Source organism: Scardinius erythrophthalmus, assembly GCF_964197995.2.
Source record: "Scardinius erythrophthalmus genome assembly, chromosome: 23".
NCBI classification, from domain to species: domain Eukaryota; kingdom Metazoa; phylum Chordata; class Actinopteri; order Cypriniformes; family Leuciscidae; genus Scardinius; species Scardinius erythrophthalmus.
The window spans coordinates 15172090-15189220 of record NC_138243.1 but is presented as its reverse complement, the minus strand read 5'-3'; the positions used below and the strand labels follow the sequence as shown (position 1 = coordinate 15189220).

The window sequence follows — 17131 nt, the reverse complement described above, 5'->3', positions numbered from 1 at the left end:
CTGAGTCTTGAATCCTGCATCATCCATGAGCCATAGCTCTGACATAATAAATATGACTGCCACTGCCGTCCTCCTCATTACAGAGATACACATAGCTGAGGCATGGATTCACCTGTTGAAGAGAAACCACTCCTCTCTGCTGTTCCTCCATTCTGCAATTGTGTCTACGACAGCCAGCAAGATCTCTTCCTCCACATCCGTGTCGGCCTGTAGACAGCAGAGCAGCACGGCCAGACAGCCTCGCACACCTACACATTAGTTTTTCACATCAGTTATGTGAGTGAGATTGGTGTTGCTCAGCCTACGTGACTCATCATGTGCAGTATGAATATGATCTGTATCTCACTATCGATGCAATCCTGCTCTCCGTCCTGCCAGTTAAGGAGCTCTGCGACACACAAGGCGATGAGGGATTCTCTCTCTTCACTGGATAGAAATGGACACAGCGCCTGCACCGTACTCACACTGTGTTCTGAGAGGGGAAAGAAACTGACACACACAAACAAGCCACAGAATTATCAGGAACGTTACAACCTGGTTAGGCTGACATTTCTCACCAAAACACTGTGGTAATGGACAGCAGTAATCATGTGTATATGTAAAAGCTGACTGGCTGAGGTTCCTCTGGGTCCTGAGAAAGGGTCACATTCACACATTTCTCACAACAACGTATGCTGTTTAACATTACTGCTGCTGCAGCAGCCTAGAGAAACTACTAGAATTGTCTCAGAGGCCAGTGCTATGAATATTGAATCAGCTATTACAGTTACAGACACTACCGTTGTTTTTTAAAGGAACTACTACTTTTATTCAGCAAGGATGCCTGAAATTGACCAAAAAATTATTCTTTGGTTATATTAAACAGCACAACTTTCAACATTGATAATAATAAGAAATGTCTTTTTCTTATTAAGCACAAAATCAGCATATTAGAATGATTTCTGAAGGATCATGTGACACTAAAGACTGGAATAATGATGTTGAAAATTCAGCTATGCATCACAGGAATAACTTACATTTTAAATAATAAATCAAATAAATGCAGCCTTGGTGAGCATGAGAGACTTTTTTCAAAAACAAAGAAAATTTCCTACCTTTCTACGTTACCGTATAAGCCCTTGATGTCACTTAGGTCCATTTCGCTGTTCTGGATATATTTTGCCAGAGACAGTGACCAGAGAGAGCCTTCTTCTTGTGACCTGTGATTAAAAAAGGATAAAAGGGTCTAAAACTTTGCTTTCTAAAAAAAACAAATTAAACATTTATACAAAATCTAGGCCATTATCCCAAATATATATAAAAAAACACATGAATGAGTTCACCTTGTGAAAAGCGTGTCTATAAGCGTGGCTTTGATCAGGCTGTTGTTGAGGATTCTCTGCTCTAAACTCCAGGACTGCAGCAGTTTATGATATTCAGAAACCATGAGGGGTGAGAGCTCCATTTCTTCACACCACTGAAGTCCATAGAAAATCTCTGAAACTACATAAAACAAATATTTGTAAAAACTGATTACATGAATTCTTCAGTCCAAAAATGTTTTAGTTTTAGAAAGAAAGAAAGAAAGAAAGAAAGAAAGAAAGAAAGAAAGAAAGAAAGAAAGAAAGAAAGAAAGAAAGAAAGAAAGAAAGAAAGAAAGAAAGAAAGAAAGAAAGAAAGAAAGAAAGAAAGAAAGTAAGTAAGTAAGTAAGTAAGTAAGTAAGTAAGTAAGTAAGTAAGTAAGTAAGTAAGTAAGTAAGTAAGTAAGAAAGAAAGAAAGAAAGAAAGAAAGAAAGAAAGAAAGAAAGAAAGAAAGAAAGAAAGAAAGAAAGAAAGATAATGAAAGAAAGAAAGACTTTTATTCAGCAAGGATGCATTAAATCAGCACATTAGAATGATTTCTGAAGGATCATGTGACACTGAAGACTGGAGTAAAAATATATACATTTATATATACATTTATATATACGTTATTCTACATTTTTTATTTTACAAAAACAACGCAACCAAGAGCTAGACAAATAAATGAGTCTCACCTATGTGTTTGAGATCAGGAATTTCGGAGAAGTCTGCCTCCACCTGCAGGTCCTCAGGTGAAGCTGCACTGAGGATGATTCTTCCCAGTAATGCACTTACACACAGGTGCGTGGGAAGCCGGTTAGACGCCCTGAACTTCCACACGTCCATGCAGAGTTTTTCGCTAGTGACTCTGAGACGACCACACAGCAGAGGGTGTCTCACCCACTGCAGAGATGCACAAAGACAGTTACATAAAAACAATGACAAAGAAATAGTATGTTGAGAAACTACCTTCTATACTTCAAATATTTCCTCTAAAAATGTGTGAATGTCATTTGTAATTGTCTGAGGACCTGAGGGGGCAAGGCCCGTCTAATGCGGCTCCACTCCTCTTCGGTAGGAACAAGACAGCAGATAAACTGAGACAGGAGACAGCTGGTCTTCTGGGCCGAGGCGATGGTCTGAGCCAGACTCTCTACAGCTTGCACCAGAACCTGCAGACTGGCATCAATAACAGAAGAGATTTAGACAAGCTACCACACAATTCATTCAGCCATCCAAACCAAAAAAGCAACAGCTTTTGGAGAAAGCACATTAGTCTACAGACGGTTAGAGAAGGCCAAACCTTTTGACAGTCAGTGGTGTGGTGAGCAACTGACTCTTAACCCAGAGAGCAACGTTGTGGAGGAAGGTACCCTTTGTGACCCCTGCGCCCAGGTGAGTGATCAGTGATTGAATGCCGGCAGTGTAGGCGTGCTGAAGCTTCAGAAGAAGAACATCTGCCGGAAAACACCACACATGCATTTCAAAGAAATGCGCACAAATGGAAAGACAACATTGTATAATATTTGAAGGTATTCAGAATTCATTAAAACATTCAGAAACTGTTAAAGTCCCAGTGAACTGGAAGTTGCAAACGACTTTTCTCCAGTGTTGTGACGTATTTCCAAGTGAAACGGAATATTGAACAGAGGGCAGGGATTTACTTAGCGCTCGTCCTCTCCATCTCTCGCTCATAGCAGACGGTTTGAGGGGAGTGGCTAAGCGTTTTCAACCCAAGCCGTCAAACCTACGTCATCAGAAAAAAGACGGCATTCCAGACCGGAAGTAACTTTTCAGATTTTGATTAAAGATTACCATGGTAAAAAAAAAAATTTCTTATATTTACTTGCACGGATTAATTGTTCACCACAAGACTAGTAATATGTGCTAACACAGTAAATAGGGTCAATTTTGATTTCACGGGGACTTTAAAGCTGTTTTTTCACACAAACTACAATTAAACGCTTTCTTCAGTCTTCACCTGAGAGGTGAGTGATGGTTTGGTCTTGTGCACAAAGCTGGAAAACAGTCATAAGCAGCTCCTCTGCAGACGCCAGCAGCAGGCAGCCCTTAACTGAAGAAAAGAAGGTGGCAGCCACATCAGAGATGAAAGTGACTAGCGGCTCCATGTTTCCGGCGTCAGACATGCCCTTTGCTTCTGACAGGGTGGCGTGAAGCTTGTCAATGATCTTCTCGACATGCACCTTACCAATAAGAGGCTCTGCAAAGAGAGGGTGAAACAGTATTATTTTCTTTGAAGAAACCCACCAGTTGAAAAAGTCTTTTTATGTCAATTTAACTCCCATAATGAGACATGGACAACTGTTCAAAAGTTTGGGGTCAGTGTGTTTTTCTTTTTTTAATTCATATTTTTATTCAGCAAGGATGCATTAAATATATTAAAAATGACAGTTAACACATTTATAATGTTACAAAATATTTTCAATTTCAAATCAATTCTGTCCATTTTGTATGGGAGAGAGAAGTCTCCTGGTAAGGTTATAGTCCTGATTGGAATACAGTCTGGTTAAATCTCTACCTTACCTCCAAAAAACCCTTTGCACATTCTTATTTATTACAAAACGATACACAAAATGCATTGTACCCCATATAAGCAATACTTGAAACTCTCATCAAATCCTAGTTGCAGTTTGTGTAATAATAAATCTAAAGGTACTTTTTTGCATATGTTTTGGGATTGCTTGGTCATATCCCATTTCTGGAAACATGTAGTTCAAGTGCTAAACAACATCACAAAGTTACAGTTTGACCTCGATGCTTGTCTTTTGTTGCTCAATGATAAATCATAAGTCATAAATCATAAATTATAAGTTTACATTAGTTCAGAGAAGACTAATTTTATGTTTATATCTGGCTTCACTGCTGCAAAAAAAAAACATTTTACAGCAATGGTTTACACCTGACATAGACCTTAAAAGATTCTGACTGCATTCATTTCTTTATAGTTTGTTTAGAATGCAGCACTGCAAGGATTAATGAGACTAGAATACATACTGTTACCTATTGGAGTAAAATAGCCCAAGCTTTAAAATAATTATTTTATATTGAATATGTGTTAATCAGTGTGATAATTTGCTACCATGGTTTATTTGTATATTCCTTTTAATATTTCTTTTTTGCAGTTATTCTATCATTGCAAATATCATTATTTCAAATAAAAATAATAATCACAAAAATAAGGTCTGTCCTTTTGAATTTTCTATCAAGAAAGAATCCAAATAATTAAAAAATGAATCCCATTTAAAGAATCCTGAAAAAAGTATCATGGTTTCCACAAAAAAATAAGCAGCACAACAGAAATGTTTCTTAAACAGCAAATCAGCGTATTAGAATGATTTCTGAAGGATCATGTAACACTGAAGAATGGAATCATTTTATTCTACATTCATGATCAATAAATATTAATGTTTTACTGTATTTTGTTTAAATATATGCAACCTTGGTGAGCATAAGAACTTCTTTCAAAAATATTTAAAAATATTACCGATCCCAAACTAATGTTTCTAATAAATAAGTAAATAGGGTCAATTTTGTCTTTAACTCCAAAAGGTGGTAGATCAGGATGTAGTTGTTGAGGAGTAATGATATAAAGACTTACCATTATTGTGCTGCTGTGACAGAGCGAGGCTGATGAGAGGCCAGCCGTGTTCATGATGGGATGATGAACAAGGGGATCCGTGCAGACCCATCACACACAGCTCTCCAGCCAGACCCACCAACCTCTCCCCTAACACGGGACCCCTCAGCCAGCCAATACACACCTCCAAACGGGCAGGATCTGCACATGCCTGGTGTCATGAAAGTCAAGAGAATATTTAGCACTTTTTTTTTTATATATATATAAAAAACACTGTTAAATGTAAAGCTAAATGTAATCTAATTGAAAAACCCCTTTAATAAAAACACGTACCTTTTCAATAAGTTGAAGAGTCACGTTCCAATTCAAATCCCTCTGTTATGAAGAGACAAATAATTGATTATTGATGTTACATATGTAAAAGTGAAAATGTCTCTTGATGGAAGAAAAAGCTTAGTATTTAATTAAAAATATTTGGGGACAGTAAAAAAAAATTACGTTTTTGAAAGTCTCTAATGCTCACCAAGGCTGAACTTATTTGAATATTATTACAAATATTATTAAAGTAACTAAAAACAGTCTGAATTCTTGAATGCAGAGAAAGTATCTTTTGAAAATAAAAATATTTTGTAACTTTACTATAACTTTTGGTCAATTTAATGAATTCCAGCTAGGAAATAAAGTATTAATTTATTTTTAAATCTTACTGACCCCAAACTTTTTAATGGCAATGTAAATGTTTTTTTTTTTTTTTTTTTAGGGAATATAAACATACATTTCTAAAAATAAAAATGTATGTTAAGTCTGGTAAAGCAGAAAAAAGCCATACGTGTTAAGCCCTTTGTATAAATGTTTAATGTTATATTATGTTATATTATATTATCCCAATAGCATCCCAATGTAGGTCTCTTACACTGATGTGGTTGAGGATCAGTGTCTTGTCATCACTGGAGTTGCAGCACTGCAGGGAACTGAAAATCATGTCCACCAGGAAGTCAGTGTCCTTCCTGCCATCCTGCTTTAACCATAGAGCCACTCTCTGCAGGAGGAAGCGGACAGCTGCATTCTCAGCAAGCGGCCTGAGCTCCGGCCCCATTTCAGGCTTCATTTCCTCTGGCCTCAGCAGCACCTGGAACACCTGAGGGCTCGGGAACGCCCCGAGCAGCTGAGACAAAAACCGCAGGTGCCTTTCAGACTCTCGTTCACTCACGTACACCATGTTGAGCTCCGCCAGCTGGCACACCAAATCCAGCAGGTGTCCATTTCTCAAGGGACGGTCTTGTTCCTCCACCGCTGGAGCTGCCATCAGAGGTTCCTCCTCTTGGCCTCTTTCTTCCTGGTCTGTGATGCAAATTTTCACAGTTTTCTTCTTCTTGGTCTGTTTACTGGCACTGTTCGGGTTATGCATAATCTGCAGGAGCGATGCAATGCCCTTAAGGGCGGTTCGCTCGGCCTCCTCGCAGTCCACGCAAGTTGTGCACAAACGACCCAGACCCTCCCAGAAGTCTGCCATCAGTCTTTGAAAGGTGGAAGCCTCTTTTCCATCTATCCGCTTTTCCCAGGAAAGCAGCATATCTGAGACCTGAGGAAACAGAGGACCCGTCTGCAGCGATGGGTTTCCCAGAGCTCTGTCAATCAATGGCAGGAGCTGTGGAGAAAGAGATCAATGCATGAGACATCAGCATGTTTAGAGAGATCTTTTCCTTGTGACCCACAGACCTGTTCTGAGATCAGCATGTTCTGGATGCTTCTCTGCTCCTGCTCGTCTCCGGCGTTCTGCAGGATGATAAACCGCAGACACTCCATCGTGGCAAAAATGATGGCTGCACTCTCTGAGGGACTGGACGTGGCACGCTCACTCGACAATCTGGACCAAACATACCAGCGTAAATAAAAACTGAGTGTAATTATAATACAAAGCACAGTAATTAATGCTATGTATTCTGAATTAAAAACATTTTGCATTTGTAAAACTACACCATCCCGTTTAATACTAAGGGTCATGGGAGGATATATAATTTAAGCAGGCAATTAAGCTGCTGCAATGACATGACTACATGAATGAATGACCATACAAATAAGAATATGCCATTCTTTACCCCTGAATGACGGATGAGAGGAATGTTCTAGAGAACTCCAGGTCGGGCTGTGTGACCTCTGCTGGCAGTTTGCTTATAAATGGCAGCAGGTTTGGATGCAGAGATGTTGCAAGACCTCGACCTCCTTCTTTAAGAAGCACCCAGAGCTTCGGCATCATGCCTTTCCTGGCACTGACATGCGTCCAACAGTTCTGCACAGAGTTCACATGATGGCAATGAATTTGAATCACCACTGACAATAGACAACAGATAAAGGTGCAATAAAATGTATATAAGAATGCAAAAGATTAACACATTGATTTTATAATTAATGTGGGTTTATGATAGAGCTTTAATATGTGAGATTTATCAATCATATTATACATTATTTATTTACACCGTTCAAAAGTTTGGGGTCCGTAAGATTTTTTTTAAATGTTTTTGAAAGTATCATATGCTTACCAGGGCTGCATTTACTTGGTGGGGGAAAAAAGCAGTTTCAAATGTAAAATTACTTTTATTCCTGTTATGTCAAAGTTTAATTTTCAGCATAATTTCTCCAGTCTTCATTGGCACATGATCCTTCAGAAATCATTGTAATATGCTGATTTGCAGCTCAAGAATTTTTTTTTTTATTATTATCAATGTTGAAGAAGGTTGTGCTGCTTAATATTTGGGATTATTATTTGTTTCAGGGTTCTTTGATGAATAGATTCAAAAGAATGGCGTTTATTTGAAATAGAAATCTTTTGTAACATTTTAACTGTCTTTACTGTCATTTTTGATCAAATTAATGGATCACAGCTGAATAAGTTAATTTCTATATTTGTTTATTAATTTCTCTTTTTAAAATCTTACTAACCCCAAACTTTTGAATGGTAGTGTATGTAATATGTTTTATTATATGAGTCTCACATCAACACAGGACAGAATATGGAGGACCGCCTCCCACAGAGGAGGCAGCACCATCGGGTCTGTGTCGTCGATTGACAACAGGACAGCAGAACACGCTCGGGCCGCTTCTGCCTGGATCAGCTGGGGTGTTTGTTCACACATGGAGGCAATCAGCTCAAAATACGCCCCTCGAACCTAGAACAAACAAATGACAACTATGAATCCCGCTAAAACATCTGATGTGAATCATAAAGAAAACACCAAACAAATAGCACAAAGCATAATTCACAGAAATTCTTTGGTATATCTATCAATATTTTGATAACATTGCACTCTTCATTTTTCAATCCTCAATGAAAGCAAAATAATGTGTGTATCTATTTTAACAACCATAAGGATAATATCTGTTGTTTAATATACGGCTATGTTGAGGGGGATTTTGGGCCAGTGAGATTGTAATGTGAGTGTTAAGTATCATAAATAAAAACTAAATACACAACAAAATGTCTTGTCACATGTTGTTTGTCATGGTCGCAGCTGTTTAAGATACACCCTACACCGCTCACTTGTGGGCTCTTGTGTTTGCTGTACTTCCAGAATTTGCCCTGTGTGATGAGTTGGATCAGCCGCTCATTTAGCAGCTCTCTGTCTTGCTCAGGTAAAACGCTCAGAAGTCTCTTCAGGGCCAACAGAGAGCTGGTCAACAGACGGATATACTTGGCCTCTCGCTCCTCCTCTGGCACACTCCTGCACAAAAAAACAACAACACTGAAAATACACATTTAAACATAATTAACATACACATTCAACATATAAACTAAAACTATTATTATCCGTGAGGCACACACAGTGTATAATTTTTTAAATATCATAAAATGTCATATCAGGATATTTCAGTACATATCATACACTTACTGAGGGTCACTGAGAGTGTTAGCGGTTTCTTTCAGCAAATTGTCTTGGAGTACCTGAGAATCACAGAGGATGTATGTAAAAACTGTAGCTAAGCAATGTACAAGTAAAAGCATAAAAAATTCTGCAGATTGTCATTTTGTTTCACTATGAGCCTAAAGATGAGCTTTATCTTACATTCAGGACTTCATCTTTACAGAAGCTGATGGCCTCTGGTTGTTTATTCAGGGGAAATGCGGCCTGGAAAGCAGCGCTGGCGGCTGAGGCAGCAGGAGAGTATGTGTCACACTGAGAGATGAGCCAGTGACCCATGATGCTCTTCAGGTAGGGGGCCAGATTCCTCTTCACTTTTAAAACCAGCTGCTCAAACGCCTGCTGTGTGGCCTCTCGCACACGGCGGTCGTGGTCCTGATAAAATGATATAATAAATACATATGTTCAGCAAACAGAAGGAAAAAAATGGCTGCCTCTAAATACAGTGGGGTCCAAAAATCTGAGACAAGCAAGTTTCTAATTTCATGCAAAAAATTAGAAACTTTTTTATTTAATACAAAATCTTTTATTCAATTATGTAATTAACATTACCATTTACAGAAATATAAAAAAAAAATACAAATAAAATAATAAATATCTAGATAAACTAATTCATATATAACGACAGGCTTGTCATTGTTCTCTTACCAATGATATTCGGCAGTATATCCGAGGCCAATATGGGAGGACACCTTTTACAACATCAGGCTGTCGCTCTTGACACATTGCTCCAAACTCCTGTACTGCCTGAAATACACATTTACCAGCATTTATGAGCCATTCAGTTTCTGAGTCGGTGAAATTAAATGTTTATTTAAATTGATATTGGGAAACAATGTGTTGTGGCATTCTTTCTTTCACTACATGACATGTAACCTTGCCAGAGTCTTCAACCTTTAACCTGTTAAAGGTGCATTAAAAGCGATTTCTGAGAAACACTGTTGAAAGTGGATCAGACTGAGCACCATAAACACCTGTAGCCAATCAGCAGTGTCCACTCAATTCAATTCAATTCAATTCATACACTCATGATGGGCGAGGAGAGACAGTGAGTAAGAGGGAGATTTCAGATTTGAAGAAAGACTGTAGAAAGAGAGATGGCTGAGAGACATTACAAATGAGAAAAGGTCAGAGGAATATCACTGGAAAAAGAAGGGTTATGATCAGGCAAGAGCTTCAGGACCCGCGTTAATATTAGAAAATCTTTCCAGTGCTGAAGAGACATAAGCAGGAAGGCCTGAAAACGGACGCAGAGGTTGGATTGTTTCTGCTCCATACATGAGTGGCATTGAAGATATAGGGCCCTATTTTAACGATCTAAAACACAAGTGTCAAGCGCAAAGCACAAGTAACTTTTTGGGCGGGTCTTGGGCGCTGTTGCTATTTTCCCAGCGGGATAAATTACTCTTGCGCCAGGCGCAAATCTAAAATGGGTTGGTCTGAAGTAGCTTCATTATTCATAGGTGTGGTTTGGGCGTAACGTGAAATAAACCAATCAGAACGTCATCTCACATTTCCTTTAAGAGCAGAAGTGCTTTTTCCATGGCGGATTGCTATTGTAACGGCGGATTTGCCAGGAGCGGTTCACAGCCGAGGAGAGCAACGCTCTTGTCACGGCCGTAAAAGAGAGAAGTTACATTGAAATGGAGAAACCCACCCAAATTAACTTCGGTTAATGGATCTGCTGCTTCTGTGTAGATGAGAGAATCAAAGTGTATGCGCGTTGTGCACACGCTACATTGATTATGGCCAAGCATGCGCCCTTAAAATAGCATAGGAATAACATGTGCAACGCGCCACTGACTTTAAACTATTTTTTCCTGGTTAGTGGCGCAATTGTTTTCTAAACCTGCAAAATAGCATGAAGGAACGTTTGCGCTGGAACACGCCTTCTTTTTTGTGCTGAACCGCCCAGGGAGCGCAAGTTCATTCCCTAGTTTAGCGACGTGCTTCTGTGGAGGGAAAAGCGCGCTTTGCGCGGGTGCAAAATAGGAATGATACATGCGTCGGTGTACAAAGTCAATTGCGCTGGGTGCAAGATAGGGCCCAATATGTTGTTGTAATGTTAGCTATAGTAACAGGACAGTTTTTAGTGTCATTGTTTGTGTGGAGCTGGTGACTAACAACAATTTGACAACAAACTGATTTGAACTATCAACAGTGTTTCTCAGAAATCACTTATAGCCCCTTTAACTGTCACCCCCCCCTTTTACAGCATAGATCTGAACTTAAATGGTTGTAATTCATGAATGGTTTGAAATACAGACCTAAGGTTGGTCTCTTTTTTTTAAATTTACACTCAGAAGTGAAAGCATTTAAAAAATATATAAAAGTTTAAGCAAAAATGTAAAGAAAGATATACAATTTGTATTAGATTGCTCAAACGTACTGTTGTATTATAGTTATATTAGGTCTGCCTACTGCTCAAACGTAAATATATATATATATATTTTATACAAAATAAAATTGATAGGAAATCAAAGCCATATATCTAAGATGTGTTCCAAATTTGAAGTTCATATTACAAAAACTGAGCCCGCTAAAAGGTTTTAAATTACCTTTTCCAATAGTATCGGCATGTTCGATTTCAAAACGGTTTCTAGGGTGGTTTTTGACTGTTTAAGCTTTCAAATGATAAAAAAAGTGTGCTAAGTATCCCACTATCAGGACAGTGAGAGGTAACAGGCTATGAAAATATGTGTGGGAGACCCTTAGTGATCCAAATTTTTAAATGTTAATTCTCACTGATCAAACAATGACCAAACATTTGCCCTCTAGGTAATATTTATTTGTGACACTAGACTGTGAAACAGTGCTCCAATCAATCACAACAAATGATACCTTCAACTTTGTGACTGTATCTCTCTTGGACAGTTTCCGAAGAACCATGCGGAAGTCTGCATCAACTAGATTGTCTATCTCCTCAGCCCCCTGTACTGCAGGCACATATCCTGGATCATTGGAGGTTGAGACACCGAATCCCACAAACCCAGGTACAACACCACTCTCCCTGGCCAACAGATCAGCAGCTCTGCCACTGCTGGACGGCTGAAAGAGAGAAAACACAGGGCTGTCATTACACATTCATGACCATTTCATATCAGGTAATCACCATCATAATAGGTTGCTCAACTAATGCACTGCACATTGCTCAGTCCTTAAAGGACCATTTTAAATGTGCTTTATGAATAATTAATGAACTAGAAGAACTAGAACTTATCAACTAAGTCCAGCAGGATCCTAGTTTTTATTTTTAATGGGAACTAATTAACTTTCTTCCTGTTTACAAGACAAACACGTGACGTCAGGACAACAGGAACATAGGTTTACATATCAGACACGACAACAAAAATCTAATGTTTCATAAACATTACTTTTATACAGTAACATAAAGCAAGTACATAATAGCGATTTGTTTTAGCGAGCTACAGTTTGTCATGCTGTCACAGTTTACAACACTGGCCTGTTATTCAGTCAACTACACTGACTTTAGATTATTTCAACGAGTTGACTTGTAGTTAGAAAAGATTAGTAATTGAATAACTTTCATTTGTCTTACTCGAACATTTCCTTTCGTTCTCTGTTTATTTTTGCCACCCATTCTCGTGTCGGTTGAGCGTCTGCTTTTCCGACTTCAGTACAGTCACACTAGGCGCGTGGTTATGATGTCACGCACACGCAGTTTGCGTGCGTCCAAAATACTGTTAGCTGCACACGTGAAGTCAGTTGTGATCAGGTATTTCTGTTTTTCTAGATGGATAGTGTTGTGTTATGTATATACATATGGAATTATTATTTATTCCTTCAATTTATAATAGTTTTACTGACTGCTTTAAAACCGATAGTGTTTATGTCGATGTGTTTGGGGTTTAAAGGGAAGGATGAGCGTGGACGTGGAGCGTGTGTTGATCCAGCTCCAGGATGAGAGCGGTGAGGTGCTCGGATCCCCCTTCGATGTGCCGCTGGACATCAGCCCAGACAAACTACAGCTGGTCTGCAACGCACTGTTACAGAAGGTAGGAGCGATGGACTGGAATATGTGCTTCAAACATCTCACTGAACTTAAACTTTTGAACTGTAGTGTATACCTGTCCTGTATGCGTAGTTTAGTGCAATCTATAAAGTATAACAACACTTATTATCCTAATGTGTTATACAGTATATGTTCATTTTGTATTTGTGTATTTGACATAACATGTGATAGTAGTGTGGCATAGTTCACCTAAAACTATTTTAACACATTTATTTCTGATTTTTGCATAGCAAATAATGTAATACTTATAATTACGTTTTTTTTAATGTTTAAATATATTGGTTACTTGGAGTATAGTCTCTTTGAACTATTTGAGTGAATTGCAAAAAACTAAAAGTTAATTATAATGTAAAAATGTAAAAGAAACCGTAACCAGCATGTTAAATATAGTTTGCCTTTTTTCCTACATTTTAAAGTTGGCATGAAACGGAAGTTGTGATAGTCTTCTTTCCCTAATGTGACGTATATCCGAGTGAAAGGCTTGTTGGAAGAGAAAAATGTTGATTTTGTTCATTGGGAATTAATTGGATGGTTGTGGTTTGCTATTGCTGTGATGTCATTGTTGCCCCGCCCTCACGCCAGTAAACATGTCATAAGAGAAGAGATGTCGCTGTAAGAGGGCCCCTCCCTCTTTATTTATTTATTTATTTATTTATTCCCTCTAAATTTATTTTGATTAAAGATTACGAGGGAACCTGAATTTCTAAAAAAAAAATCATGTTCATGAATTAATCATTTATAATAAATACTGCAATATTCCATTAAAAAATAGTAATTGTCAGCTACCAATTAAAATCAACAAATTGTTGTTAAATAAATAACCATCCTTTTTGCACAGAGTATTCTGTACAATAAAATAGAGTTATGTATAGCTTTTGCCTGAAAACAATTTTTTTGCATTACATTGGATGACTATGGGCTGGTTATGAATGATGCAGCTTTTATCATTTCATAACCCCTATCTTTTTGTCTGTCTACAGGAGGAGCCTGTGCCATTCCTGTTCTTTGTTAAGGATGCAGAGGTGGTGTCGTCCCTGGGCACTTGTGTGCAGACGTTGGGCCTGGAGACTGAGCAGGTGCTGCCAGTTGTGTACCAGCCGCAGGCCGTATTCCGTGTACGGGCCGTGGCTCGATGCACCAGCTCTTTGGAGGGCCACACAGAGGCTGTCATCTCTGTGGCATTCAGCCCTACAGGAAAGTAAGTAGATTAAACAGTAATATTATATGCTAATTTATATAAAGACAGATACATATATAACACATCAGACTGTGTGCATCCAGATAAAGCTTTTTTTATTCAGATATCTGGCCAGTGGATCTGGAGACACGACAGTGAGGTTCTGGGATCTGAGCACAGAAACACCACACCACACTGCTAGGGGTCAGTTTATCACATAACCTTTAGATGTTACTAAATGCAGTCCTCCTGTAAGTTAAACCAATCATCTGACATTCTGTCCATCATGTTTTATAAGGCCACACACACTGGGTTTTATCCATTGCCTGGTCTCCAGATGGCAAGAAATTAGCATCAGGGTGCAAAAACAGTCAGGTGAGCATGTCATGTTTATTTTAAAGGTATAGCGGAGGATTTTCTTTTTCCGGGTGGGTAGTGTAAACTATTGGTCCACCTAAGTGTCAATCATTCTGGTGATATGTTTACGTAAGGCCGTCGTACGTGCTCGTCCCTGGCTCGTCCCTTAGTTTTCGCTTTCTGCGCATGCGCACTTTCAGGTGTTTATGTTTGGTGAGCTAGAGCTAAGCCATTCATTGAAGCTCGCCGTTTCACCGGGTCCTTTGAAAATGTCTGAGGGTCGCAAGAGAAAAAGTTTGTACGAACTGTATGAGAAGAAGAGAAAGGCCTCAGAAGAGAGAAACAAGATCAGAGTGTTTTTGGGAGATTGTTTCACACGATGGCGTGCGCTGATAACACATGTTGGGCTTCCCACTGATGCCTCAGTCGCGAAGTTTCTACTCGACAGGTAAAGTTTGGCATGCTATTTGGAGAAAAAGTGCAAATCTTCTTTTGGAAAGTAATCTTGTATGAGCGATGCCGACAGCAATTTGTAAACAGAGCGTGCACGAGGAGAACCTCGCACACGTTTAATAGGCGTTCCCTCTCGGGAGCAGGTAGAGTGTTGTGCGCATGTGCATTTTTTCAAAAAGTGGAGAGGGCGGTTCTTATCTAAAATTCGGAAAGATCCTCCGCTATACCTTTAAGTCCAGTGTACTATAAGTTATTTAGGTCTAAGATGTTGTTTTGTGTCTGATGGTTTGCAGATCTTCTTGTGGGATCCGATCACAGGAAGTCAGATTGGAAAGACCTTAACGGGACATACAAAGTGGATCACCTGGCTATGCTGGGAACCTCTCCACCTGTGAGTTTTGGAAAATCATTTACGAGTTGTAATTAGCGGTCGGACGATATTTGGCATTTTTAATTATCTGCATCATCCTATAAGATCAGGATGTGAAGAGAGTTTCAACCAGTATAACAAAACGTGTTTATAAAAAAAAAAAAACCTACCCTACTTTTAATTAAATATCTCTGTTTAACAGTTCTGTCTAATAAATTATTAAACAAAAAAATCAACTGAATGCATAATAGAAAGGAAAACACTAATACACTATCATCTACCTTCTACCTTGTGCTTTTGTATTTCATGTTTATTTTGAATTTCAGCCATTTTTATGCATGTGTTTTTACTATCTTTTAAATGAAATAGAATTATATCATATATCGGCCAGCCTGCTTTCTAAGATATCGCCACTACTTGTAATCAAAGTATTAATACATGTCTATGTTTTATTTGTTAATTTGCATGTTTACTTTATTTTAGCTCTACAGTGAATTCATTCAAATTTATTATAAATGATAATAATGTATTTTTATCATTTAATTATGTTTTAAAATGAGTAAATTATTGTTTATTATTTATGAATTGTTTAATTCAATTATAATTCATGAAATGTCATAACAAAATTGATCAAATTTCACTCCATCACAGAAACCCAGAGTGTCGGTATTTGGCTAGCTCCAGTAAAGACTGTACGATTCGGATATGGGATACGGTTTTGGGCCGTTGTGATAAGATCCTGACCAGCCACACGCAGTCTGTGACGTGTGTCAAATGGGGAGGTGATGGTCTCCTGTACACCTCATCTCAGGACAGAACCATTAAAGTCTGGAGAGCCAAAGATGTAAGATGTTTCCACTCATAATGGATCAAATATAACTTAAAGGCACAATATGTAACTTTTTTGCTTTAAAATTAGCAAAAATCACCATATCTATGTTATATATTTTTTTTAGTTGTGTACTTACATTATCCCGACTGTTTTCAACAACTTTCAAACCAGGACAAATTTTAATTTAATTTTTAGACACGGCACGTTTCTTTATTTCCGGTTTGTCGCAGTCAATGGCGTCATATCCACGTTGTCCCTGGTTTCCGCCTATGATTTCCGCTCGTACTGCCATGGTAACCAGAGCTATGAGCAGGGCCTGTGGAGTTCGCAATGTCTATTTGCACGCTGTTGTTGTTTTCGTTCAAACATTACGGACCATGGCAAGCAGACTTTGGATAAAAAAGGAGAACTAAACCGAGAATCAATATCAGCGCTGTGTTTTCGAGATGCCGAGAGCTCCCATAGACAGTATATAAACGAGAGCTCCACGTCCGAGACTTCGACCGCTCCTACATGTACTTTATTAAACAGGTGTGCACATTTACATAAAACTAATCAATGTTATATAGTTCAACAATGATAAAATGTTAGAATATGATCTGTATGTTATTCTAATGTTGATCTAGCTTACTGCTAGTCTCATACAGACAAACTAACACATACATTTCAACACATTCAAATGCAGTTTAGTGTGCTAATGTAATGTTAGACCAGGTGAAACAGCGCTGCGTTACCTCACAAGTTTAATTTGTCTAATAAACTGACCTGTGAGTAGTAATTCAGCGTGTAGTTCGGTAGAATGAAATGTCCATATTCCTTTTATATCCGCGGGACTCGCGTCGCGTGTGGAGCTGATAGCTGTCTCTTAGCAATCCCGAACTGCTTCATATCACAGTCATGATAAAAACATCGATGTATTCAGTCATCCATAAACATTATTAGATCGGTCGGCTTGACGTTGACGACAAGATCCATAATTCTTAGCATGTGTTGCGTCATCAAACTACGCCTTTGTTATTGTAAAGAGGTTAGCGACCCCTAGTGGAGAAAAATTCCATACTGTGGCTTTAAAAC

General features: G+C 38.5%; 2 protein-coding genes across 2 annotated transcripts in view; one reads left to right on the top strand and one right to left on the bottom strand.

The window, feature by feature from the left end:
• Positions 1 to 12505, bottom strand: part of ltn1 (listerin E3 ubiquitin protein ligase 1) — a 23980-nt gene extending 11475 nt beyond the window's left edge. The window contains exons 1-20 of the mRNA XM_081354416.1: positions 12395 to 12505; positions 11677 to 11883; positions 9484 to 9582; positions 8980 to 9210; positions 8806 to 8858; positions 8457 to 8637; positions 7912 to 8085; positions 7018 to 7208; positions 6638 to 6785; positions 5832 to 6566; positions 5252 to 5293; positions 4940 to 5129; positions 3302 to 3541; positions 2624 to 2777; positions 2352 to 2499; positions 2016 to 2223; positions 1323 to 1482; positions 1095 to 1199; positions 347 to 489; positions 113 to 248 (exon numbers count right to left, since the gene is read on the bottom strand). Coding sequence (XP_081210542.1) covers positions 113 to 248; positions 347 to 489; positions 1095 to 1199; positions 1323 to 1482; positions 2016 to 2223; positions 2352 to 2499; positions 2624 to 2777; positions 3302 to 3541; positions 4940 to 5129; positions 5252 to 5293; positions 5832 to 6566; positions 6638 to 6785; positions 7018 to 7208; positions 7912 to 8085; positions 8457 to 8637; positions 8806 to 8858; positions 8980 to 9210; positions 9484 to 9582; positions 11677 to 11883; positions 12395 to 12436 — 3587 coding nt within the window. The 5' untranslated portion in view covers positions 12437 to 12505. The remainder of the gene's footprint in view (positions 1 to 112; positions 249 to 346; positions 490 to 1094; positions 1200 to 1322; positions 1483 to 2015; positions 2224 to 2351; positions 2500 to 2623; positions 2778 to 3301; positions 3542 to 4939; positions 5130 to 5251; positions 5294 to 5831; positions 6567 to 6637; positions 6786 to 7017; positions 7209 to 7911; positions 8086 to 8456; positions 8638 to 8805; positions 8859 to 8979; positions 9211 to 9483; positions 9583 to 11676; positions 11884 to 12394) is intronic.
• nle1 (notchless homolog 1) overlaps positions 12450 to 17131 on the top strand; it is an 11253-nt gene continuing 6571 nt past the window's right edge. The window contains exons 1-7 of the mRNA XM_081354419.1: positions 12450 to 12571; positions 12711 to 12851; positions 13849 to 14066; positions 14170 to 14249; positions 14344 to 14420; positions 15149 to 15246; positions 15877 to 16069. Coding sequence (XP_081210545.1) covers positions 12717 to 12851; positions 13849 to 14066; positions 14170 to 14249; positions 14344 to 14420; positions 15149 to 15246; positions 15877 to 16069 — 801 coding nt within the window. The 5' untranslated portion in view covers positions 12450 to 12571; positions 12711 to 12716. The remainder of the gene's footprint in view (positions 12572 to 12710; positions 12852 to 13848; positions 14067 to 14169; positions 14250 to 14343; positions 14421 to 15148; positions 15247 to 15876; positions 16070 to 17131) is intronic.